The sequence below is a fragment of the Octopus sinensis genome, linkage group LG12 (assembly GCF_006345805.1).
Source record: "Octopus sinensis linkage group LG12, ASM634580v1, whole genome shotgun sequence".
NCBI lineage: Eukaryota > Metazoa > Mollusca > Cephalopoda > Octopoda > Octopodidae > Octopus > Octopus sinensis.
In genome coordinates, this window is record NC_043008.1 from 77,646,399 (window position 1) to 77,673,054 (window position 26,656).

Genomic DNA, 26,656 nt, shown 5'->3' on the forward strand with positions numbered 1-26,656 from the left:
GTGCGGTGGACATAACTCTATGAATACCTGCTGCAAGAGGCACCCATCATTGCCACATTTGTGCAAAAGATGTAGGTCCCTAACATGACTTCAAAGCCACACCCGTGCCGCTTCAAAAGAATAATCAAGCGACAAAATTGCTCGAAATCGAGTTTTAACCATCATGTATGTATGTATGTATGCATGTATATATGTATTATGTATGTATGTTTGTATGTATGTATGTATATACGTATTTTCTTTTTTTAATTTAGAATAAATTTTGACCGACTACCTGCTTGACAGCAAAGAGAGAATGAATGCATTTTCCCATCACCCTTTAAATCCTAAGAATATGTTGCAAATTTATACAGTCCCAAATATCATGATCATTCGTAGCGTATGAATTAAGGATTTATCCCCAAGAATCCAAGATGAGCCATACCGGCACCCCTACTAGGCTTATCTGGGGCAGATGGTAGCTAGAAATCCATCAGGACAAAGAGACGGACAGACCTACTGTAGATTTATCGACTATCGAACAATAGCATTGGCACTGGACATCTTGCCTCTGGATCATGTCAGTTGCTATGCAGATCATGTTGAACTTAAAATTTTAGGTTGTGCAATCGCCGGCAAGTTGACTATCCGATGGCTGATCGAGCAGGAAGGCACCGCAAGGAGCAGAGAAGCTGCGGGTGCGAATTAGAGTGAAACCGATTACTGGTGCAATAACTTCATTCACGGGTATTGCTGGCATTTTACTCGGGGAATAATCAGTGATGGTCTTCCTCGGTCATGAATAGCTGTCATCAATGTATGTATGTATGTATGTATGTATGTATGTATGTATGTATGTATGTATGTATGTATGTATGTATGTATATATGTATGTGTGTGTATGTATGTCTCTTCTATTTTTTTATTTTATAAATCTTCCACTGTGCAGGGAGCCGGTTTCCAACAAAGATACAAGGCTCCATCTTTGGGATGTAGTTAACACAGGCAAATTCACATTTGGAACTTGAGAAAAGTCTTGTATATTTTTACTGTTCCTCTCACAGATTGCACTTTTAACGTACGAATTAGCTGGTCGATTTCTCTTTCTGAAAATCCCAGTTTATCCAGATTGTCCTTTAAGCATTTGCTAACAAAAACTATTAGTATGAATTTGGATTCATAATCTGGATATAGAAGCTGAAAGTTTGGAAGCAGTTGTCCATAGGTATCCACTTTTTCTATGATTTTCAATGAGATATTATATCTGTGGTATGTATGTATGTATGTATGTATGTATGTATGTATGTATGTATGTATGTATGTATGCATGAAGCTCCAGGTTGCTGATCAGGAATGAGGTATGAGCATTGATTTTGAAGGATTAAGACAGCAAGATTGCTGGGACATGACCCCAGGAGTATGGTTAAGATGGAAGTGAAGTTTCACAGATCGAACTTCGAACAGCGGTTGATATCCTACCGAGCTCAACTTGTCCTGCTAGGCAAAGGTAGAACCACAAGCCTTCTCCAGGTGACCGAGGAGAGTGATAGTGGAGTAAATTCTCATTAAGCGCCCAAAAGCCTATGCATACATGTCTGTCCGTCTGTCTGCCTGTCTGCCTGTTTGTCTGTCTGTCCCCCTGTGTGTATGTATGCATGAATGCATATAGGTCAGTCAGTCTCAGTTTTTGTCAGTATTGCGCACACATATTTTCTCTGGTTCTCTCCTGATCTTTCTCTCCTTAGACTTTCTCGTTTTGTCTTTTGCCCTCCATTTCAAATTTTCTCCCATACAAGCATATTTTAGTTCACTGAAATTACATTCATTCTGAGGCTATGGACACAGCAGCCCAATAAAAAGCCGCTCCCTTTATACATGAGATTGTATCTCTTACTAACACTTACATCAGCCCCTGCAGAAATATAATAAGGTTGTTATTAGGATACCTTATAATAATGTAATAATGAAACGGTAGTAGATAACTACAAGAGTAAGCCATAAGAGTGTCACTGCAATTGTGGCTGTCAATTTAGTCTAACTGACATTAGTATTCGAGTGAATGAACCCTAGTGGCATATGCTGTCAAAATGGTTGTCATCGAAAGTGTTGCTTACAAGACCCGAATAGTTATCTCTCTGTTTATCGTCTGCGTCTTTCAATATTCAGAAGCAACAAATAAAAGCAGTATTTTAACGAATTTAGCTGAATCGACATTCTTTTCCTTAAATCAACATTAAAATCTTATATCAACATTCCAGTCACTATGCAAAAATAATTTCGAAAGAAAAGCAAGAGATAAAAATGTACAAGGAAAAGAAGAAATAGTAAGAACGTAGACAAGAGTTGATAAAGAAACAAAGATATGACGGAAAGGAGAAGAGGAAGAGAAAACTTGAATGTAACAGTGTTACAATGAAAATATCATTTAGAACGTTTACTATCATTTCGTTTTTAACAATTATTATTTATAAATTATATATATATATATATATATATATATATATATATATATATATATGATATATAATGTGTATATTAATACATGCTAACGTTTGTAACAATATGATTACATTATGTTTATTATAACATGGTAAAGTTATGTGCACGATGAACAGCAAGAATCAGAACGATGACCTACATATTCATTCTTAATACATTCCGGCATATTTAAATGCAAATATGTTAATCACTGTAGTATTTCTTCATTTGAGAATAGCTTCACCTTTCATACGAATTCATCAAATTATTTGCTGATTCGTGCTGAATTTATAAACAAATCACAAACTCCTGTTAGATTCATTAGTTCAGAGTAACTTTGGCTGAGGGGACACAATAATGTTGAAGTACCGAATGTCCCAAAGTCCCTTATGATAATGAATTGAGTGTGCTATGAACACACATTCATCTAAAAGAACACACATTGATCTCAACTCACGAATTACAACAGTCATTAACATATTCTCGTGCGATTCCCCGGAACATATCAAAAATGATTATGTATGTAACCGTTCTGATTCTCGCTGTTCACCGTGCACATTGCAAATTGACTGGCAGATATCAGCATGCATCAACAAATAATTTGTTAAAAATCAATAACATTAGGATAACTTTTGTATTGCGTGATATTTCCTGTGTGATAATCAACGTTGCCATTACCTATATTTGACTTAGTGATAAAAGTTGATACAAGTTGAATTCTTGAAATAAAAGAGCATGGGATTGAGAAATTTTGATTTTAATTTCCTCATTAAAATAGAGATTAATGTTATGAATCTGATAACATTGCAGTATTCAAAATATTGACGACCACGACCCACACCCGTACATTTTATCTAAACAAGATATTTTCTGTTTTGATAAATTGACGTGTTAAATATACGGTAAATCCTTGAAAGGTGTTATTTTACACAGTTGCTGGACAGACTGGTTTCCACGAGACAGGGATGATATAAAAGGTGCGACAGAAACATTTGTAAAGGTTAGTTTTCAAATAATGCACTGGCCATAATAATCAAACTTGTTTCGTAAATTTTATAAATCAGCTTATAGATGTATCCAACAGTAAAAATATTCCTTTAGACAATGGCATGGTATATCTAGAGCGATGAATATGTGGGTCACACTAAATACTCACCTAGCTCCTGTCACTGATTTGCTTCATAAAGACTGGCTTAGAGATACGCAACAACTATAGCAATAAAATATCTCTCTCTGGAATCAATATCATTGATCTACAAAGGCCAAAGGCACAGCTCCTTCCTATAGAACAATCCACTAAAAGAGTGTTAAATAATCACGTTAATTGGGTACGTGGGGGACATCATATTGAGATTATTATTTGTATCTATTACCAAATAATTTAATCCTGAACAGCTAAGCCTATTTAGTTCCAAACAGATACGTCATGATATATTACCATATGGTATTTGTTTGGGTTTAATTCATTATTATAAGCAACAGAAGTGGCAATTGTTTTGCTAATGTTACGTTAACTAGTTGAATTCCCGTTGGGAAATGGAATTTCTATTTCCCTATTTAAATATTATCAGTATGTATTTAACTGTAATCCAAGGTACATATGTACCGTTTATTATAACTTTGTCACGCACTCATCATGCTATCACAGTAAAAAACGGAACCTGCAAATTTTACTGATTTAAAAAAAAATATAACTTTAAACAATGTGAAAATATATGCTGTGTCTTACATGCGAAACTTATGATTTAGAACTAACCATGTGTGTATATGAATGTGTGTGTGTATGTGTGCACGCGTGCGTGCGTTTATAAGTCTGCATGTATAAGTATAGCAGCATATCGTTATAAAGAGCAGCAGGTATAGATTCAACCTTACAATAGATGCTCTGTACAATGTTCATAGCGTGATGACGCATGTTGAAACACATATTCCCTACGTGCAGGTGTTCAAATGCATAACAGTTCTATTACTTTACTTCTATGGAAGGAAATGTCTTCAGTTACGAACAGGTGTACCAAAGACACCTGTTACTTTAGAAGAAAAACTTTTACGAGAAAAATTTGACGCTATGATGTTAAGAAAATTTGACAAGTGGAGAATAGGGGTTGAAATCTGTTTCATCGTTAGCTCTCACTAATTTGTTACCTTAGGAAATATTTCAATGCTTAGTGCGCTGATTGCTTGCCAGCAACAAGGAAGAATGTCAATATTATATTTAAAACATTTCATGTTCAACCTTCAATGAGAAAATGTTCTAATGAAAAAAATTTTCTCCAAACCCTGCTAAAGCAGAGTTTTTATGAAAACTAATACAATATTATAACATTTTAAAATACATTCAGTTATCGGTGAGTGGAATAACTGATCTGATTGTATATACAAGAAAGCATCGTGGTGGTGATGATGCTGGTCGTGGTTGCAGCGACATAGAGAGCGGTTGATCTTCGGGTTAAATCTGTAGATCAGTAAAGATTCCTTGGCACGGAGATCTCTTCTATTTCTCTCCGTGGTCAGTATGGAGGCGCTTATCTCTTTAGTGGTTTTGCCACATTTGATTATGAGCTTGCGGCAGGAAAACACGTTTATAGTCAGGTGTTCCTTAAGTCGGATATGGAACGGTCGGACCATACTACCGATATAATAGTTACCGCATTTGAAACAATGTTTCTAGTATACCACGTATGTTTGCAGACACTTTCTAGTGTCGCGGGCAGAACAGTTCACCAGTGAGCAGGTCTGCTGTTCCGCATACAATCTCTTCATGGACACACGTCTACGCAAACGCTCTCGTGTGGGGTAGCCAGATGCTGAGGCTTTCCCTGTAGATGGTCTTTCAGATGGCAAAAATGGCCCTTCTCTTGAAATAGGGAATCCCCAAGAAGCAGATCCTAGAGAAATTCCTCTTGCTACGTTTATTTGGTTTGCACCCATGTAAAGTGTTTGTAACAGACGTTGGATATCCGTTGATTTCAAGTATCTTGAGAAACTGTGCAATCTATGTGTTCTGGCTGGTGCTATCACTGTATTTGATGTGTATACTGGAGATCTCATTTCGTATGTAGCCGATCTTAGCACTGACGAGAAGGGCCGAATGTAATGAACGAAGAGATCTCGGCAGGTTGCCTTTCGATAGAGCACTGTGACGATTCGTTCCCCGACTGTGATGCTTAAAGTCGAGCAAATAAAAGGAATCATCATGATTCGGGTGTTCGATGATGAAGTCCATGTGTTGGTCCACGTCTTTGAAGCTTTCCAGTATTGCAGAGGCATCCTCATGGGATAAAGTGAGTGTGAGGATGTCATCCACACAATTAGTGAAAAAGGTGTATGAGCGGCAGGTATTAGATGCTCTATACTCCAACCGCTTTATGCACGTAATAGCAAGCAAGCAAGCCAGAAAGGCTGGACCACGTATGTAGGTTGAACACTGTATGTATTGCCAAAGAAATCAAAGTGAGTGTTGACAGCTATGACTGACAATAGTAAGTTCGAGGAGGAGATGCATTCCGTCTTCATATCGACCGTGGGAAGGGCAGGAACCGAGGTGTACCACGTCATGGCTGTCCTCTCTGCATTCTTAGAAGCGTTCCTCATTTCCCTTTTCATTTATTATTCAACTTCTATACCACACTGCTTCAAGCGAACTATATCGCTCTTTTCATATATATATATATATATATATATATATATATATATATATATAGTCTGTGGACAGGAACAGGTGCCATTTATGAAGTGTTGTCCTAAATACAACGACCAAGTTTAACCTGATTGAGATTTTAAGGCATTGTTTACATTTTACAACAATTTGATCAACTAAAACTTTCATGACGTATCCTACATTATTCGTTTACATAGTACAAATATAAATTATAGAAACAGAGATGTGTAATTATATATATTATACTAATGTACATTCAATTAATACTAACGAATATTAATGAATGTTATAGCATCCCACTGACTGATGCATTAGAGTGGGAGATGGATAACATAAATTCATGAAACAGCTACAACAGTGTTTCTCTAATTGTTATCTTATATCATTCGATAGACCTTGTGTCTATAGTAGAAACAGCTGTCTTAGACCATTCTTGTTCAACACATTAATGATATAATGTGTATTCACACTCAAGCACAAACACAAACGCACATACACACAGGCACACACACATACCCAGAGGTTTGGAACACAAATATGAAAAAAGAGCTAAAAACTTGAATATATATATTATTATTATTATTATCATTCTTCAGTAGTTTTATTTTCATAGCGTGCTTTCACTTCACTACCGAGCGCAGCTCTGTGTGCCGTGGGTTATGTGCTGTGATTTGTTGTGATGCTCTAATGGTTATTGTATGGAAAGTGTTCTGCGTAGGATGTGTGCAGTGCCTAGTAGTGCAATTTTCTGTACGTTATATGTGTTTGTAAGTCCTGGTGTTTTTGTTATGTATTTGTATGAATATTTTTTATCATCCCTAATGCACCTACTATGATAGGAATTGTTTCTGTTTTTAGATTCCACATTCTGGTTACCTCTATTTCCAGGTCTTTGTATTTTGAAAGTTTCTACATTTCTTTTAGAGAAACGTTGTCATCTGCCGGTATTGATACATCAATTAGAAAGCATGTTTTTCTTCATGATCTCTGACAACTATATCTGGTTTGTTGGCCTTAATTTCTCTATCTGTGTGTATCGGCATATCCCAGAGTATGGTTGCTTTCTCGTTTTCTGTGACCTTTTCTGGTGTGTGCCTATAGCATCTTTTTTCTGTTGTTACTCCATAGTGTTGGCATAGCTTTCAGTGTATGTAGGTCCCAACTCTGTCATGTCTGTGAATATATTCCTTCTTAGCCAGGACTGGGCAACCAGAGATAATATGATTTATTGTTTCTGGTCCATCTCCACATATTCTGCAGTTACTTGTTATATTTCTTTTCATTATATGTTTTTGGTAATTTCTGGTGGGGAGGCTTTGGTCTTGTGCTGCAATTAAAAATCCCTCTGGTCTGCTTTGAGTCCTGAGCTTCTCAACCATTGCTGGGATTTTTCTTTGTCTATTTCTTTTGCATTTAGTTTAGTCCAGTATTTACCATGAAGGGGCTTTTCTTGCCATCGTTTTATCATGGTTCTTTGCTGTTCTAGTTTTAGTTTGGATTTCATTTCTTTTATAGCTTTTGTTGTTTCTTCTTCTTCTTCTTCTTCTTCTTCTTCATATTTCTTAGGTGGTATGATTTCTTGTTTGTATTTGTCAGCTTTCTTAAATACTGAGAACAGTTTTTTGTTTTGCTCGTGTTTTGCCGCTATTTGTATCAGTTTTCCTTCCTTCTGAAGTAGATATTTCTGCAGTCCTATGGTGGTTATTTTATAGTAGTTTTCCAGCTGTATAAGGCCTCTACCACCTTCTATACGTTGTATATATAGTCTTTCTATGTCAGATTTTGGGTGATGCATCCTAGATCCTGTCATTATTTTCATATCTATTTTGGACAGTTCATTTCGTGTCCAGTTAAGGATATTGTAGCTGTAACTTATAACTGGGACAGCTAAACAGTTAATACCTATTATCTTGTTTTTAGCATTGAGCTCTGTTTTTAGTATTGATCTAACTCGTCTATAATATTCTTTTTTTATTTTCTCTTTCATTTGTGTGTGTTGTGACTTATTATTATTATTATTATTATTATTATTATTGAGTGAGAGAGCAGTGCATGCTATCAAAGTGACACTGGGGTAAAATTTACGAAGCCCAGTATACCCGTCATGACTGCCTGTCTAATAAGGGTACACCAGGCACATGCATCACAAACATCAGTGTGCGACATGGTGATCTAATGTCAAGATAAACAGCACATGACCTTGCAGGTGGGGCCCAGTTAGAATTTTCTTCTGGTCGAGTAGCCCATCTCGCTCAAAAGGTCCCTGAATAAGGGTTGTTTAAGGATGTTGAACGAAACACCCATGTTTCCAGTGGTGAATTATTCAAACTCCAAAGAATCGCTCTCAACACATGGCTATGATGCTCCCCCACTACTTCTACTCATGATTAGAGATGCACATATCATCAACTGGTCAACTGGTTAAGGCCAAACAACTGACAAGCAAATCTGTGGTATTGAGCAGAATATTTGCTGTAGCCCATCTTCTATACCAAGACAAACAGTGTACATGATAACACTTCCAATCAGTTAAGATCAGAAGCCACGAGAGCCACTGCCTGGTACTGCATCAGGGCATTTATTATTATTATTATTATTATTATTATTATTATAATTATTATTATCCAGTAGTTATATTTTTATAGCGTGCTTTCACTTCACTACCGAGCGCAGCTCTGTGTGCCTTGGGTATGCGCTGTGATTTGTTGTGATGCTTTTGGTTACTCTATTGAAAGTGTTTTGCGTAAGATGTGTGCAGTGTCCAGTAGTGCAATTTTCTATATGTTATATGTGTTTGTAAGTCCTTTATATTATTATTATTATTATTATTATTATTATTATAATCATCATCATCATTAATATTTGGCAGAAGTAACAGAGTGATTCAAGGGCCGAGAGATTCATCCGTTATCACTTATCAAACTAGTTACAAAACAGTTATTATAAATATATACACCAGTGTTAGTAGTATTTCCTTGAATAGTTCTGGAACAAGTTAGGAACAACAATTACAGTGTCACGCGGATATTTCATATTTTTCAAATATATATATACATATATAAACGCAGGTAGATAGATAGATAAATAGACAGGCAAACAGACAGAAAGGTACATAGATAGATAAATAGATTTAGATAATCACACTTGCACTAATATATCCATACATACATTGCATAGAGATATGTACTTAATGATATTGTCTGTGTAAGTGTATGTACATGTGTTTGTAATTTATTTATATACATAATCATATACGTATATACATATATCGTTTATGGATTTGGTTTGTAAGATTCTTTATGTGAGTTCGGATGTTGAAGCATATTCTATTGTGTCTGGGGAGAGTCATTTTCTTTTTGTGCCTTATAATTTAACGCACCCACTGGTACATTTCCACTACTGAAAATGTTACAAGACGCAACGAAAATTTTAGGAAAATAAAAATAAGAAATATGTGGAAATTTTACCGATGAGTGGGTTAAATTAAAAGGCATAAAAAGAAAATTACTGTCTCCTGACACAACCTATGAGAGGACAAACAAGGACAGACAAACGGATTAAGTCGATTATATCGACCCCAGTGCGTAACTGGTACTTATTTAATTAACCCCGAAAGGATGAAAGGCAATGTCGACCTCGGCGGAATTTGAACTCAGAACGTAATGGCAGACGAAATACGGTTACGCATTTCATCCGGCGTGCTAACGTTTCTGCCAGCTCGCCGCCCTTTCTCCTGACACAACCGAATATACATACATATCTGCATATGCCTTTGTGATGTGTCAGCGCATATATACACATATACAACTAATTTGCATGGAAACACTCAACATATGAGCGACAAGAATTTAACACAGTGATATAACACACTGCTCAATGGTTACATATTACATTCCCATGAACACACGGTTCCTTCTGCAACTACTATCGCCCATGATCTCTCTCTCTCTCTCTCTCTCTCCCTCACGCACTCACAAAAACATACACACGCACACACACACACACACACAAACATACACACGCACACACACACACACATGCACTCATTCACCGGTGTGTAAACGTTGCTCCTCAAAACATCTACACAGATGACCTCTCTCACTCTCTAGTATCGTTTTAGAATCAAACATGTTACTTCATACTTGAACTAACAAAGAGTCATTTACAAATGAAACCCTGTTAAAACTAATAATTCCACTCCATTGGAAACCCAGTAATTGGCATGTCTTGCCTGTTTACTCGTGCATCTTTGACAGACAATCTTTTCCGACGTCAAATAGCGAAACAGGATTAATACCTGGCTACCAATCTTTGATCACTGTTTTAACAGGATTTGTCAATATGAATAGAAGAATGTGTCTATGTAACTCTCCGAGAAAGTCAACAGAAAACAGGTGTCTATGTCAGGTATGATGTAAGTTAGACATGGGCGTCTTAATCTATGTTAGAACTAAGGTGAGCATTAAAAGACAGTTGCGAATGGAATATTTTAATGTTTTGTATTACAATGAAATTCCAATACCCAACCCACTTTTATTTATTTATTTATTTATTTTGTAACATTCTCTCCAATAATTTTCCAGCTGTCAAGACTATCCTTATTTTCACTGTGTTAATGGAGAGAAATTAACTGAAAGAGAATGAAAGCTGAAAATGTAGTTAGTGTCTCGACATAATTATTGGATGACATTTCACATGTTGCCGTCGGCACGGCACTGAGTCGCTCGTCAAGATATTTAAATCTCGGAATGTTAGTTTGTCTCATCAGAAAATTAGAAAATCAGAAACAAAAGGGTTTATCATAGCAGCCCAAGATCAATGCTTCTCAACAAGGAGCTACCAGGCCAACATATTAAAGGACGGCAGTAGCCCAACATACCGTGTATGTAAACAACAAAATGAAACCATTGATCATGCCTCCATGTGCAGTCTTCTTGTGCCTATAGATAGAGCAGTATATTCACTTGATAATTTGCAAAACCCTGGACCTGTCCCATGATAAAAACCTGGTGGGAACACAAACCATCTCCAATGCTTGAAAATGATCACATCTCACTCCTCTGGAACTTCACCGTTTAAACTGACAAAAAGATAGATACGAATAGGCCAGACATTATATTGAAAGACTTCAGATAAAAATCATGCCTCCTCATGGATATAACTGTCCCAATCGACGTAAATGTATCTGTTAAGACCTACCAAAAACTGAACAAGTATAAAGATATTGAAATAGAAATTGGCAAAATGTGGAACCTCATGACCAAAACAATACCTGTTGACATAGGTAACCTGGGAATGACAGCAAAAGGAGCTAGTTGCTATCTAGCTCAGATACCAGGAAATCCCAGAATGGCAGACATTCATAAGGTAGTACTCATGGAAAATACCCATATCCTACGTGAAATACTCTCTATTTAATCCCAAATTTAAAAACAAACATAATTTTCTTATGTTTTCTTAAACATCCTCTAGAACGATACTATGTGCAAAACCAAATAGATGACTTCCACGGCCAACTTGAACTTCTAATAACAACTTGAACTTCCAACTTGTTGTCTCCTGAGGTCTCTGGGTGAGACTTGGAGTCAACTAGTACAAATACAAAGCAAAAGTCAAACATATAATAATAATAATAATAATAATAATAATAATAATAATAATAATAATAATAATAATGATGATAATAATAATAATAATAATAATAATAATAATAATAATAATAATAATAATAATAGAAACGAGAAAGCAACCATACTCTGGGATATGCCGATACACACAGATAGAGAAATTAAGGCCAACAGACCAGATATAGTTGTCAGAGACCATGAAGAAAAAAAATGCTTTCTAATTGATGTATCAGTACCGGCAGATGACAACGTGTCTCTAAAAGAAATGGAGAAACTCTCAAAATACAAAGACCTGGAAATAGAGGTAACTAGAATGTGGAACCTGAAAACAGAAACAATTCCTATCATAGTAGGTGCATTAGGCATGATAAAAAAATATTCAGACAAATACATAACAAAAACACCAGGACTTACAAACACATATAACATACAGAAAATTGCACTACTAGGCACTGCACACATCCTACGCAGAACACTTTCCATACAATAACCATCAGAGCATCACAACAAATCACAGCACATACCCAAGGCACACAGAGCTGCGCTCGGTAGTGAAGTGAAAGCACGCTATAAAAATAAAAATAAAACTACTGAATAATAATAATAATAATAATAATAATAATAATGACCCCCAACTTCTGGTTAAAATATCTGATAAGAATACACAAAAAGCTGGCTGAAAACGTTAATGACATACTAGCAGAGCCAGGGACAATGCCTGAATGTCTCACAATAGGAAAACTTACCTATTTCCCAAATCCACCGAAATGGCAAAACCACAATTTACAAAGCCTTTTACTGCAATAATATCGCAGAGATTGAGCAAGGACAGACAAACGGATTAATCTGGAAGAAAACAACCTGTTTCTAGAAGAGCAGAAGGGATGCTGCAAGGGCCCATACGGCTGTAAAGATAAACTAATGATCAATAGAGCCATAACTGAAGACAGCCACAGAAAGAAGAAAGGCTTCAGTATGGCCTGGATCGACTGCCGAAAGGCTTTTGATAGTTTTCCCCACACGTGGATCCTTGAAACACTAGCCATCAACAAGGTAGCACCAATAATTATAGAATATATAAGAAATTCTATGAATAAATGGCTGACAGTGCTACAGCTCCAAACAAAAGAGGGACTCGTGAAAACCAAAGCCTTCCCCATTAAAAGAAGAATATTCCAGGGAGACATGCTCTCCCCACTCCTTTTCTGCTTGGCACTGACACCTCTATCTGACATGCTAAATAGAACTGGATGCGGATACAAATGTTACGGCAAAACAATCAGCTACCTGTTATATATATAGATGACCTAAAACTATACGCTACAAATGATAAACAGCTGGAAATACTACTATAGACAGCACATGGATTTACCAAACAAATAAATATGAAATTTAGATTAGAAAAATGTGCCAAAGCAACCCTGAAAAGAGGAAAGCTAGTTAAGAGTAGCAACATCACACTAGATAAAGCCAATGAAATAAGAGAATTAGATCAAAGCCAAACGTACAAATATTTAGGAATCCATGAACTAGATATAACACACACAAATGAAAGAGAAAATAAAGAAAGAATACTATAGACGAGTTAGATCAATACTGAAAACAGAGCTCAATGCTAAAAACAAGATAATAGGTATTAATACTTTAGCCGTCCCAGTTATAGGTTACAGCTACAATATCCTTAACTGGACACTAAATGAACTAACCTAAAAATAAACAGGAAAACAAGAAAGATAATGACAGGATCTAGGATGCATCACCCAAAATCTGACATAGAAAGGCTATATATACAACGTATAGAAGGTGGTAGAGGCCTTATACAGCTGGAAAACTATTATAAAATAACCACCATACGACTGCAAAAATATCTACTTCAGAAGCAATGAAAACTGATAGAAATAGCGGCAAAACGCGAGCAAAACAAAAAATTGTTCTCAGTATTTAAGGAAGCTAACAAATACAAACAAGAAATCATATCACCTAACAAGTATGAAGAAGAAGAAGAAGAAGAAGAAGAAGAAGAAGAAGAAGAAGAAGAAGAAGAAGAAGAAGAAGAAGAAGAAACAAAAGCTATAAAAGAAATGAAATCCAAACTATAACTAGAACAGCAACGGACCATGATAAAACGATGGCAAGAAAAGCCCCTTCATGGCAAATACTGGACTAAACTAAATGCAAAAGAAATAGACAGAGAAAAATCCCGGCAATGGTTGAGAAGCTCAGGACTCAAAGCAGAGAGGGACGGATTTTTAAGTGAACCACAAAACCAAAGCCTCCCCACCAGAAATTACCAAAAATATATAATGAAAAGAAACGTAACAAGTAACGGCAGAATATGTGGGAATGGACCAGAAACAATAAATCATAATATCTCTGGCTGCCCAGTCCTGGTTAAGAAGGAATATATTCACAGACACGACAGAGTTGGGACCTACACATACACTGAAAGCTATGCCAACACTATGGAGTAACAACAGAAAAAAAGATGGTATAGGCACCCACCAGAGAAGGTCACAGAAAACGAGAAAGCAACCATACTCTGGGATATGCCAATACACACAGATAGAAAAATTAAGGCCAACAGACCAGATATAGTTGTCAGAAATCATGAAGAAAAACATGCTTTCTAATTGATGTATCAATACCAGCAGATGACAACGTTTCTCTAAAAGAAATGGAGAAACTTTCAAAATACAAAGACCTGGAAATAGAGGTAACTCGAATGTGGAATCTAAAAACAGAAACAATTCCTATCATAGTAGGCGCAAGTGTTTATCATAGCAGCTCAGGATCAATGCCTACCAACAAGGAACTACCAGAACAACATATTAAAGAACGGCAGTAGCCCAACATGTCGTGTATGTCAACAACAAAATGAAACCATTGATCATGTTGTCTCCAAGTGCAGTCTTCTTGCGGCTACAGAGTATCTCAACAGGCATAATAGAGCTGCACAATATATTCACTGGGTAATTTGCAAAAGCCTGGACTTGCCCCATGATAAAAACTGGTGGGAACACAAACCACCTCCAGTGCTTGAAAATGACCACATCTCACTCCTTTGGAACTTCACCATTCAAACTGACAGAACGATAGACGCGGATAGGCCAGACATCATAGTAAAAGACTTCAGACAAAAAACATGCCTTCTCATTGATATGACCGTCCCCATCGATATAAACGTATCTGTCAAAACCTACCAGAAACTGAGCAAATATAAAGATCTGGAAATAGAAATCAGCAAAATGTGGAAGCTGAAGACTAAAACAATACCTGTTGTCATAGGTGCCCTGGGAATGATAGCGAAAGGGACTGATTGCTACCTAACTCAGATACCAGGAAACCCCAAAATGGCAGAAATTCAAAAGATACAAAACCAAATATATGGCACCCTAGGCATAACGCCAACATGAACCTGTTGTCTCTTGAGGTCTCTGGGTGAGACTTGGAGCCAGCTTGTACAAATGTAAAGCAAAAGTCAAACAGAATAATAATAATAATAATAATAATAATAATAATAATAATAATAATAATAATAATAATAATCTTTTCTACTCTAGGAATGACTCTAGGAATGACCACATCTCACGAAATTTTGTTGGAGGGGTCAGTCGATTAGATCGATCTCAATACGCAACTGGTACTTAATTTATCGAGCCCGAAATGATGATGATGATGATGATGATGATGATGATGATAATGATAATAATAATAATAATAATAATAATAATAATAATAATAATTATTATTATTATTATTATTATTATATTATTATTATTATAACTCCGCAGCGAATAACAAACATGATGGGCGTGTACAAGCGAGTTCCTTGCAAAGTTGGATTAAATCTGTGACCATCGGCAAACAGTATTTAAGAAACACGAAAAATATGAATGAAAATTGGTCCCTAATATAAATTAGATCAGGATACCGAAATATTTCCTTCATACATGAAAGATAGGTGCTGTGAGGCACGTTGTCGTAGAAAAACAAGTGTGTGATAATATAAACCACATGCGGTGATGCGACTTGCCTATACGTGAATTGAAGCAATATGCGAGAATGCGATGTCGCTACAGAAAGACACTGTAAGTACAAATGTAATGTTTATATAATTCACACATGCATCAGTACATCTTGTACATGATCAACACAACGTAGAGCACACAGTGTTTAAACAAATTAAAAGAGAACATAATAATAACAATAAATATAAAATGTAACACGTCTCATTATAAATAGAGAAAAAACAGATATGCTTGCAAATATAACTTCGAAAATAAATAAAGGCTAATTTCTACTTTTGAGCTTGAGGTGCTTAAGATACGAAAACAAAAATACCTCTGAACAGAAAGGCCCCTCTACTAATGTCACTGCCCAAGCGGAAAGCAAAACCAAAAGAGGACGGTGGGCAGATGACGACAATAGTTGGAGCAAAGATAGCATCTCAAGACGGTTACAATACCAGTGATTGTGGGAGCTCTTGAAATGACCAGTAAAGAAACTAAAAATTAGTTGAGAATGCTCCTAGATTACCATTCATGCAGGGAACGCAAAAGATTGTAGTAAGTTTTAACTGCAAACTTAAACAGGCTGTATATGAAAAGAAAGAATGGACGCAGTGGACTGATTAGTATAGACCATTGTATAAGGAATGGAGCTATAGCCGATCCTGGTGAAGGTTTCCCGCCCAGCACGTCCGAAACCGCCCACATCATGGGCAGTGATCTGGCCTCGGACAGTCCTTATGTCATAACAGATCACATACACGGTGTGCGCAAAATCAGACACAAGTGGACGAAGGAGGAGTACGATGCTTTTATTGAACGTCATGAAAGAGCAAAGCTGGAAAGACGTCGCGGAGTAGGCCGACGTACCTTGAAATTTTGGATGGAAAAGGTCACGTGTCCAATGTCAGAAAATAAACTAATGAACCAAGTGAGAGTAATTAGGAGGAAGGGTTACTTAACTGGAGTAGAAATATCTCGGATTAGTGAGAGTTTGAGAGACCTTGCAGATAGGCTACAAAGGATGGTCGGAGTTGAAAACAAAGAGGCAGGTTCGTTCAACATCCTTGGACCTTTTGAGCGGGATGGGCTACTCGACCAGAAGAAAATTCTAACTGGGCCCCACCTGCAAGGTCATGCGCTGTTTATCTTAATATGAGATCACCATGTCTCGCACATATGGTTATCAGACGGGTAGTCATGATGAATTTACTGGGTTTTGTATATTTTACCCCAGTGTCACTTTGATGGCATGCACTGCTCTCTCTCTCAATGATAATAATAATAATATAATAATAATAATAATAATAATAATAATAATAATAATAATAATAATAATAATAATAATAATAATAATAATAATAATAATAATAATAATAAAAAACAATAAAGTTTGCTTATTGATCGACATGAGCATCCCCTGTGATCATAATATCTCAGCGAAAGAGTTTGACAAGCTCAGAAAATATAAAGACCTACTCATTGAAATTGAGAAAATGTGGCATCTCAAGGCGGTTACAATACCAGTGATCGTAGGAGCACTAGGAATGATCAAGAAGGGAACCGAAAATTATATGAGAATGATCCCTGGCTTACCGTCCCTGCAAGAAGTGCAAAAGATTGTCTTAACTGGTACATCACACGTATTGAGAAGAGCATTGTCGATGTGAGAACTGTTGCTGCTCATGCATTTTAATTTAACTTTAAAAAAAAATAAATAAAAAAAAAAATTAACGAACTACTGAGTTTGGTTTAATGGCCTACCAATATACACTATGAGTTTCTTTGCCCTAGGAGTCGGGAAGACACTCGGCAAGAAATGGAAGAAGATTTGAAAGAAGAAAAATAAAAGTAATAATAATAATAATAATAATATAATAATAATAATAATAATAAAAAATTATAATAAAAAAACTGGAAGATCTACTGTTTTCTGTGAGTAATTTGAATTTCCCTCAAAATAAGTTGAGGAACTTACATATCTACAGCTTTGGACATACAAGCGAACACCTAACAAAAAATTTAGAATCATAAATATCTCCAATTTTGTGTGAACAGTTTGTCGTCCCTTCTTTGCCTTTTATTGTAACAACACAATTAAATGCACGATAAAAAAACTATGGAAGTAAGCACCTGCTAATATATATATATATACGGCACAACTACAAAAACTGTAAACCACAGCATAACTTTTAAAAAGAAAAGAAAAATTTCAAAAGAAAAAGAAATTCAGAATTTCAAAATCCCAACAAGGTGAACCCGCTCTTCCTCCTACTGGAATATTTACAACTCCCTATAAATATTTTAAATCTCCCGCAGAATGAAATAAGTTAGGAAACTTACATACCTACAGCTATCGAACACACACACGGTCAGCTTAAAATACAAAAAAACAAACAAACAAACAAAAAATCTTTAATATCTACAACTAATGTGCGACAACGCATCCTTTCCTCTCCCCCTGAGTATTCGAAAATGTAAATACCAACTTCCTTTCTATTCTAAGAACACTCATTTCTCTCTGTGCATATCTAGTAAATCTTAGAACTTCACTAACCACAACTTTTTTTCTTTTCTGAGCATTCGAAAATGTAAACATTCTTCCCATTGCAAAAATCTTATTGTATTTTCCAAATGAACATCTCAAGAATACTTAAAAACTTTAATATATTACCCAAACACGTAAACACGTAAACGTTTATTGCAACAACACAATTGAACTCAGAAATTAAAAAAAAAATCATCAACGTGAATATCAGAAAATATGCGTGTGTGAATATACATATACATATACATATGTGTATGGGTATATATATAGTTTTTTTTTTTGTTTTTTTTTCTCTTCCTACCATTAATTACAAATATAACAAGCTGAATTGCTTTTCAAGATAACGCTAGTACTAGTAAACAGGTTTGACCTTTCCTGACCCAAAATGTCCTTTGTCTATTTGGCTGACCATTCCACCATCTGCTGAATCTATTTATAGACCTATAGAACATGACCTCTTTACCGTGGCAATGGTGATAATGATAATAATAATAATAATAATAATAATAATAATAATAATAATAAGCTACTGCTGTGACTACACATAAAACAATATCATTGATGGTGATGATAATTTTTGTTTTCATATTTTATTCTCATTTTATCGAACAGGCAGAGTGAATCTTTCATAAGTTTAAAAAAAAGGGAAAACTATGCCCGGAGATAAATCTATCAACAAAAAAAATACAGAAGAATACAGATCTGCTAGCCTTAAGAAGCTGCACTACGAACAATGTTTACGTGCAGAGAATCCTAAATTGACAGATCCGTCTCTTAATGTAAGAGTCGAAGCTCGCCATGCTTCAATGTCAACAAAACAAACTACAAACCGCGATGGTCGGCGAGCGGATTACAAAAGACCACGTACTCGAAAGTTGAACCAAAGTCTGATTGAAAGATCAGCTACTGGATCAAATCTTCCCGACACACAGGAGCTGGACGCACACCACAAATGGAATGTTCCAACAGATGGCCATCCATGCTCGTCACCAAACACTCAAAAGAAAAAGAAGGAAAAATGGACTAGGGAAGATAATAAAGAAGTTATTGCGGCCTTCTACCATGCCATATATTTCCCCACAGATAAATCGAACACTATACAAACCTACATAAACTGGAGACAGAAACACCCCGAAGCAAGACCCTACATAGACAGTAACAAACTTGCCAACGTCAGAAGAAACATTATAAAAAAAGAATTACTGACTGAAGTAAAGATTGATCAAATTAGACAAGCAGTAACGGATAGAATGAACGAAGCTGCAGCTAAAGAAGATAATACAGAGGAAATAATTATAGACCAGCTCAGAGCTGATAAAAAGGAAGTAAGGATTGAAAGAGTTAGTATAAGTGATAGGCAAAGTGAAATACTCCCTGAACCAATCATAAACACTAAGACAGATGAACATCAAATAGATGGAGAAAGACACACAAATATTGACCCGACAAGTTAATGGGCTAACATTCCTGCTTCCAAAAAGTGAAGAAACAAATGAACCAAAAAACTATAGACCCATAACCTGCTTAACAACTATGTATAAAACACTAACATCTGTCCTGACGGAATATACCTATAGTTTTTTGACAGACAGTAGCATATTCCCTAATGAACAGAAAGGAAGTAAACGTGGATCCTACGGTTGTAAAGATCAACTACTCATCAATAAGATGATCTTAGAAGATTGTCACAAACGACACAAACACTTATCAATAGCCAGGATAGCCTATAAAAAGGCTTTTGATAGCCTACCACATAGCTGGATTAAGAAATGCCTGGAAATGTATAAAATAGCACCTACTCTGCGAAACTTTTTGTCTGTAAGTATGAGATCATGGAGAACCACACTAACTTTGAACAGTGACAATGAATCTCTAAATGCTGGTGATGTAAAAATTTCATGTGGCATTTTCCAGGGTGACTCACTATCACCACTCCTCTTCTGTTTAGCCTTAATACCTCTCTCAAAACCGCTCAATGACGCGCAGTACGGATATAAAATGTTTGATAAAAATATAAATCATCTCATTTACATGGATGATTTAAAGCTCTTTGCAAAAATGACCAACAACTCAAGGGCTTACTGGCGATTGTCAAACAATTCAGTGATGACATCAGAATGCAATTTGGCCTCGATAAATGTGCAAAAGCTACCTTTATCAAAGGAAAAATGACAGAAACATCTAACGTTAACCTTGACCAGCAGAATGTCATAAAAGAATTAGACCCAGCGGAGAACTACAAGTATCTAGGGGTAATTGAAGGAGACGGAATAAGGCATTCAGAGATGAAGGAAAGGATCAGGGGAGAATGTTATCGCAGAGTAAGAGTAATACTCAAGACAGAGCTGAATGCGAGAAACAGGATCGAAGCGATCAATGCATTAGCCATACAAGTCGTGACTTACAGTTTCAATATCGTTAACTGGTCAATTACTGAAATAAGTAATCTTGACAGAAAAATACGAAAACTGTTGAGAATGCATAGAATGCACCACCCTAAGGCAGATACAGAACGACTTTATCTACCAAGAAAAGAGGGAGGCCGTGGACTTTTACAACTGGCAATAACAATGAAGATTGCTACAATTGGCCTAGACACCTACCTGAAAAACTCTGAGGACTGGATGTTAAAACTTGTCTCAAAACATGAAAACAAGAAAGCATCATACTCAGTAACAAACCAGGCAAAGGAATATTTCTAAGTGAATTCCGAATACAACAAATTTCGTAATTAGAGATAGACATACAAGAAACAAACACAGAAAAAGCTAATGGCAAGATAAACCTCTCAATGGCAAATACCCAAAGAGAGCGAATAATGCAGATGTTGACAAAGCCCTGACCAATCAATGGCTAATGACCTCTGGCTAAAAACCTGAAACAGAGGGGTTTATCATAGCAGCTGAAGATCAATGCCTACAAACAAGAAACTACCAGGCCAACATATTAAAGGTCGGCAGTAGCCCAACGTGTCGTGTATGCCAGCAATAAATGAAACCATTGATCATGTGGTCTCCAAGTGCAGTCTTCTTGTGCCTACAGAGTATCTCAACAGGCATGATAGAGCTGCACAATATATTTACTGGGTAATCTGCAAAAACCTGGATTTGCCCCATGAAAAAAACTGGTGGGAACACAAACCACCCCCAGTGCTTGAAAATGACCAGCTCTCACTCCTTTGGAACTTCACCATTCAAACTGACAGAAAGATAGATGCAAATAGGCATCATCATATTGAAAGACTTCAGACAAAAAACATGCCTCCTCATTGATATGACTGTCCCAATCGATATAAACGTATTTGTCAAGACCTACCAAAAACTGAGCAAATATAAAGATCTTGAAATAGAAATCAGCAAAATGTGGAAGCTGAAGACTAAAACAATGCCTGTTGTCATAGGTGCCCTGGGAATGATAGCAAAAGGGGCTGATTGCTACCTAACTCAGATACCAGGAAACCCCAAAATGGCAGAAATTCAAAAGATAGTGCTCATGGGAACTGCTCATATCCTACGCAAAATACTTTGTATGTAATCTCAAGGTTTAAAACAAACATTTTTTTTTAGACATCCACTAGTACAATACAAAAAACAACCAAATATATGGCACACTAGGCATAACATCAACGTGAACTTCCAATCTGTTGTCTCTTGAGGTCTCCGGGTGAGACTTGGAGCCAACTTGTACAAATATAAAGCAAAAGTCAAACATATAGTAATAATAATAATAATAATAATAATAATAATAATAATAATAATAATAATAATCACTAGCTGGACCCGTGGAAAATTCACGAAAAACATAAAAAACGTAAACATCTGTAAACGGTATACTGGTGCCATGAGAAATGTGGGTATATTATGACCGTCTGTCTTTACGTTATGAGTTCAAATTCTGCCGAGATCGACTTTGCCTTTCGTCTTTTCGGAGTCGATAAATTACGTATCAGTTGTGTACTGGGGTCGATCTAATCAACTGGCCCCCTCCCCACAAATAATTCAGGCCTAGAATTATAGCAATAATGTAGCACCAATGACTATATAATCCAACCAAAATATCTGAGTTACAGAAACGTAAACGGAATTACTATTTAACCTTAAAATACATCGTACATATTCAAAGAACCTTAACATAAAACTGAAATGCAAAAGAACGAAATAATAAATGGATTTATGAATGAAAGTTTGGTAATTGCATATATTACCACCACGCGACACTTATTACAAACATGTTTCAACTAACCTAAACTCTACAAACACACACAAATGCATTCATATCTTTATATATCTATGTCTCGAGTTGAAGCTGTTATTCAAAGGGGCCAGCCTTGTCATATTCTGTGTGAGGCTGAATCTCCTTGCGAACTATGTTAATATTATGCAAGTCTGTGGAGTACTCAGCCATTTGTGAGTTAATTTTATCCTCATGTTGTAATGAAAAGTGAAATTGACATGCAATATTTGCTATGTGTATGTATCTATATATGAACTTTTCTTTGAATTTATGTATCTACTGTCTCTCTCACTTTCTCTTTCACTTCCTTTGTGTCCCTCTTCTCTCCCGCTTTTGATTCAACAATGTGTATATGTAATCTATGTATCTACTTCTCTTGTGATCTGATAAACATTTAAAAACACAAAACGAACGCCGTTGCGACTCACTGTCTCTTTCACTCTCTCTCTTTCTCGCTCACTCTCTTTTTTTTTCTCTCTCTCTCTCTTACTTCCTCTCTGTCCTCCTCTCACTTTGCCACTTTTTTGGAGTAAGTGTGACGCACACAACAGGTACTTGCAAAAACAAAAAAGTTAGCGCATTAATACTATTGATAATAATAATAGAAATAAAATCAACAAGAACAACAACAACAACAATAATAATAATAATAATAATATAATAATAATAATAATAATAATGATGATGATGATGATAATGATGATAATAATAATAATAATAATAATAATAATAATACCTGGAAATAGAGGTAACCAGAATGTGGAATCTAAAAACAGAAACAATTCCTATCATAGTAGGTGCATCAGGCATGATAAAAAATATTCAGACAAATACATAACAAAAACACCAGGACTTACAAACACATATAATATACAGAAAATTGCACTACTAGGCACTGCACACATCCTACGCAGAACACTTTCCATATAATAACCATCAGATCATCACAACAAATCACATCACATACCCAAGGCACACAGAGCTGCGCTCGGTAGTGAAGTGAAAGCACGATATAATAATAATAATAAAAAGAAACAAGCACAGAAAAAGCTAAGCGCATGGAAACCCGTGCTAAAACTGCTGCCTTAGATATTCTGAATGATAAATGGCAAGATAAACCTCTCAATGGCAAATACCCAAAGAGAGCAAACAATGCAGATGTTGACAAAGCCCTGACCCACCAATGGCTAATGGCCTCTGGCTTAAAATCTGAGACAGAAGGGCTTATCATAGCAGCTCAAGATCAATGCCTACCTATAAGGAACTACCAGGCCAACATATTAAAGGTCGGCAGTAGCCCAATATGTCGTGTATGTCAACAACAAAATGAAACCATTGATCATGTTGTCTCCAATTGCAGTCTTCTTGCGCCTACAGAGTATCTTAACAGGCATGATAGAGCTGCACAATATATTCACTGGGTAATTTGCAAAAGCCTGGACTTGTCTCATGATAAAAACTGGTTGTACACAGATTATATTACTACAGTAACGTCGAACAGAATATTTAAGTCAACTTGACTTGGTCGTGCATAGTTTCAGTAATATGGTTGTTCCGATCATGGTTGAATAATAAGATGTTTCTGTTTCATAAAAAATCAATATTCGTTGTAATAAGCATCTATAGGAACTAGATTATACAACACAATATTATAACTAGAAAGTCGACTGAACGGGTACAAAAATTAAAAGGTCAAAGATTACAGTAAAAATATACAAAAATAGACAGACATACATACAACACGGATATATAAGTAAAGAATAGAACAAATAGATAAATAATAGAGTATGCGATGACTAAAAAATTGTTGCTAATTCTAGTTAAATTTATCTCATTGATTATCATTGTGAAAACATGTTAAAACTAAGTTTCAAATCATCTCGGACGTTTCATTGATTATGGAAAGGTGAAAAGATGGGCTGGCTCCCCATTGTTTCAAATTTCGTGTACCTCTGTGTTTGAAAATATGATTCTATTTGTGACTATGTGTGGTGACCAGGTGTGGTGACCATATATTCTGTCCATATTACTCAGTTCTACTCATCATTTAATATTCATAATTGTAATAGACATATCTCCTTCCCCTTATTCTCTCTGTCTCTCTCGCACACACACACACACACACACACACACACGCACACATGGGTAGACGAAGTATATTGTGCCTACCCATACTAAAACAAAATATATTTATTACTAAATAAAAGCATAAGATATCCAATTCATTATATAAATGCTGCTTTTATATTTGCAAACACTGCAGTGAAACGTCTATCCTGTATAGGCCGCATCAACCATCAGTGAGTCTACGATTGCCTCGGACAACCTTCCCCGTGAATATTCGTTAACGAAGGCATGGCACACACATATACATGTACGTACAATCACACATACATACACGCACAGGCACGCGCACAAATAGCTCGAACAAGATTACGTGGCAAAGAGGAGCCAAACAAATAACACACTAAGTTAGTCAAAGTACGTAACCCTGTGTGTGTGTGTGTGTGTGTATGCGCGCGCTCGTTCGTGTGTGTGTGTGTGTGTGTGTGTGGTGTGTGTGTGTGTGTGTGTGTGCGCGCGCGCTCGTTCGTGTGTGTGTGTGTGTGTGTGCATGAAACTACATGCATCAACAACATAATATAATGTGTATTTAGTCTTAAACTATGTGGAAAGTCGAACATTTCCTTAAATTTTCTCACGTTCTTTTATTTCGACAAACTTTTCAAGATGGATTTAAAGATTATATAGATCTTAAGATCTTAACAGCATAGTACGAGAGCTGGCAGAATCGTTAGTGCATCGGAAAAATCCTTGGCTCTTTAGATTTGGAGTTCAAATACCGTCGATACAATAAAGTGTCAGTCAAGTGCTTTGTTCGATGTAACCGACCAGATCTTTCTCTAAAGATTTCATATATTCTAACAACATTAGAAATTATTTTGGTAGTTTTATCACCACTTTAACATGGGTGTGTTTATTCAATGCACTTTCCACACTCGAACCACGTTAAAGTGGGGATAAACGCTACTGTTTGGTTCGTATACTGCTGCTATCTCGAACAAAGATTTTCTAACGGACTAGTTTCCTTGTTACAAAATCAGTGATTGTATGACACTGTATTTTCTATATATTGCAAGTGAAGTTAAACTACTGCCATGCCTGGAAAGTGGGTGCCCACCACAGAAGAGATCCAATAAGATCCAAATAACATTGTCTTGTGGTTTCAAAGCTTGGATGGCAGGAGTTATCACCGCTTGCAATAAATATCGAGTGTGAAAAGCGCATTGAATAAACCAGCTGGAGGAGATGTTTTCCTGGGGTTAAAATTGCAGTATCGTCATCTCTTAGAGAACACTCATATTAAAGTGAGGATAAACACTGCCTTTTGATACGTATACTGCTTCTATCAAGCAGAGATTTTCTAAAGGACTAGTTCCCTAATTATTATTTTCCTTTTAATGTACGTTTTGATACAATCAATTGCCGAGTTACACCCAACGACCCACGGTAAGTGAAAGTCAAGAGATATTTAGATCTATTCGAAAGTTTGGTCAAGTGGGGGGACAGTACAGAAATACATTCTCATAACTCAACGCAACGCAAAACATTTAAATCGACAGGGCTTTTGTTAAGGATGTAGAACTTGTCAACATAGTTCTTTGAATTTCTGTGAAAAATAGGTTTCCTGGGATGTTATCTAGGTATTTTTTACTTATCTTTTTTGTTATCAAACCAAAGGAATCTAGAATAGCTGGCACGGTTTTCACTTTAAAATGTCACATCTCTCCATTTCCGTTTCCCGATCTTTATATTTACTGAGCTTGTTAAATTCCTTGGCAGATGTATTTTTATTAGTGGGGACACTCACAAGGTACATTTCAGAAGTTTTTAGATTTTTTTCAGGGAAGATGTTTATTAATTGTAAATAATTACAAAACTTTAATATCCTTCAATATACGATCCTCCGAATTCAATACACTTGTTCTAGAGCTCTATAAAAGTCTTCCATATTGATGATGTCCAGAAATATTATCACAGCTTCCTTCAGCTAAGGGAACAGCCAAAAGTCAGAGGGAGCAAGTTCTGGACTGTAGGGAAAGTGAGAGATAGTTTTGATGCC

General features: G+C 36.1%; 1 protein-coding gene across 4 annotated transcripts in view; it reads right to left on the reverse strand.

The window, feature by feature from the left end:
• LOC115217863 (ADAMTS-like protein 4) overlaps positions 1 to 26,656 on the reverse strand; it is a 442,200-nt gene that overhangs the window by 334,990 nt on the left and 80,554 nt on the right. The window contains exon 2 of one of the 4 annotated variants that reach the window (XM_036508060.1): positions 23,270 to 23,299. The exons of 2 other annotated variants lie outside the window; for them this stretch is intronic. In XM_036508060.1, the coding sequence (XP_036363953.1) occupies positions 23,270 to 23,299 (30 nt within the window). Of the gene's footprint in view, positions 1 to 12,037; positions 12,061 to 23,269; positions 23,300 to 26,656 lie in introns of those variants that run through there. One more of the 4 variants, XM_036508061.1, reaches the window with a different exon arrangement.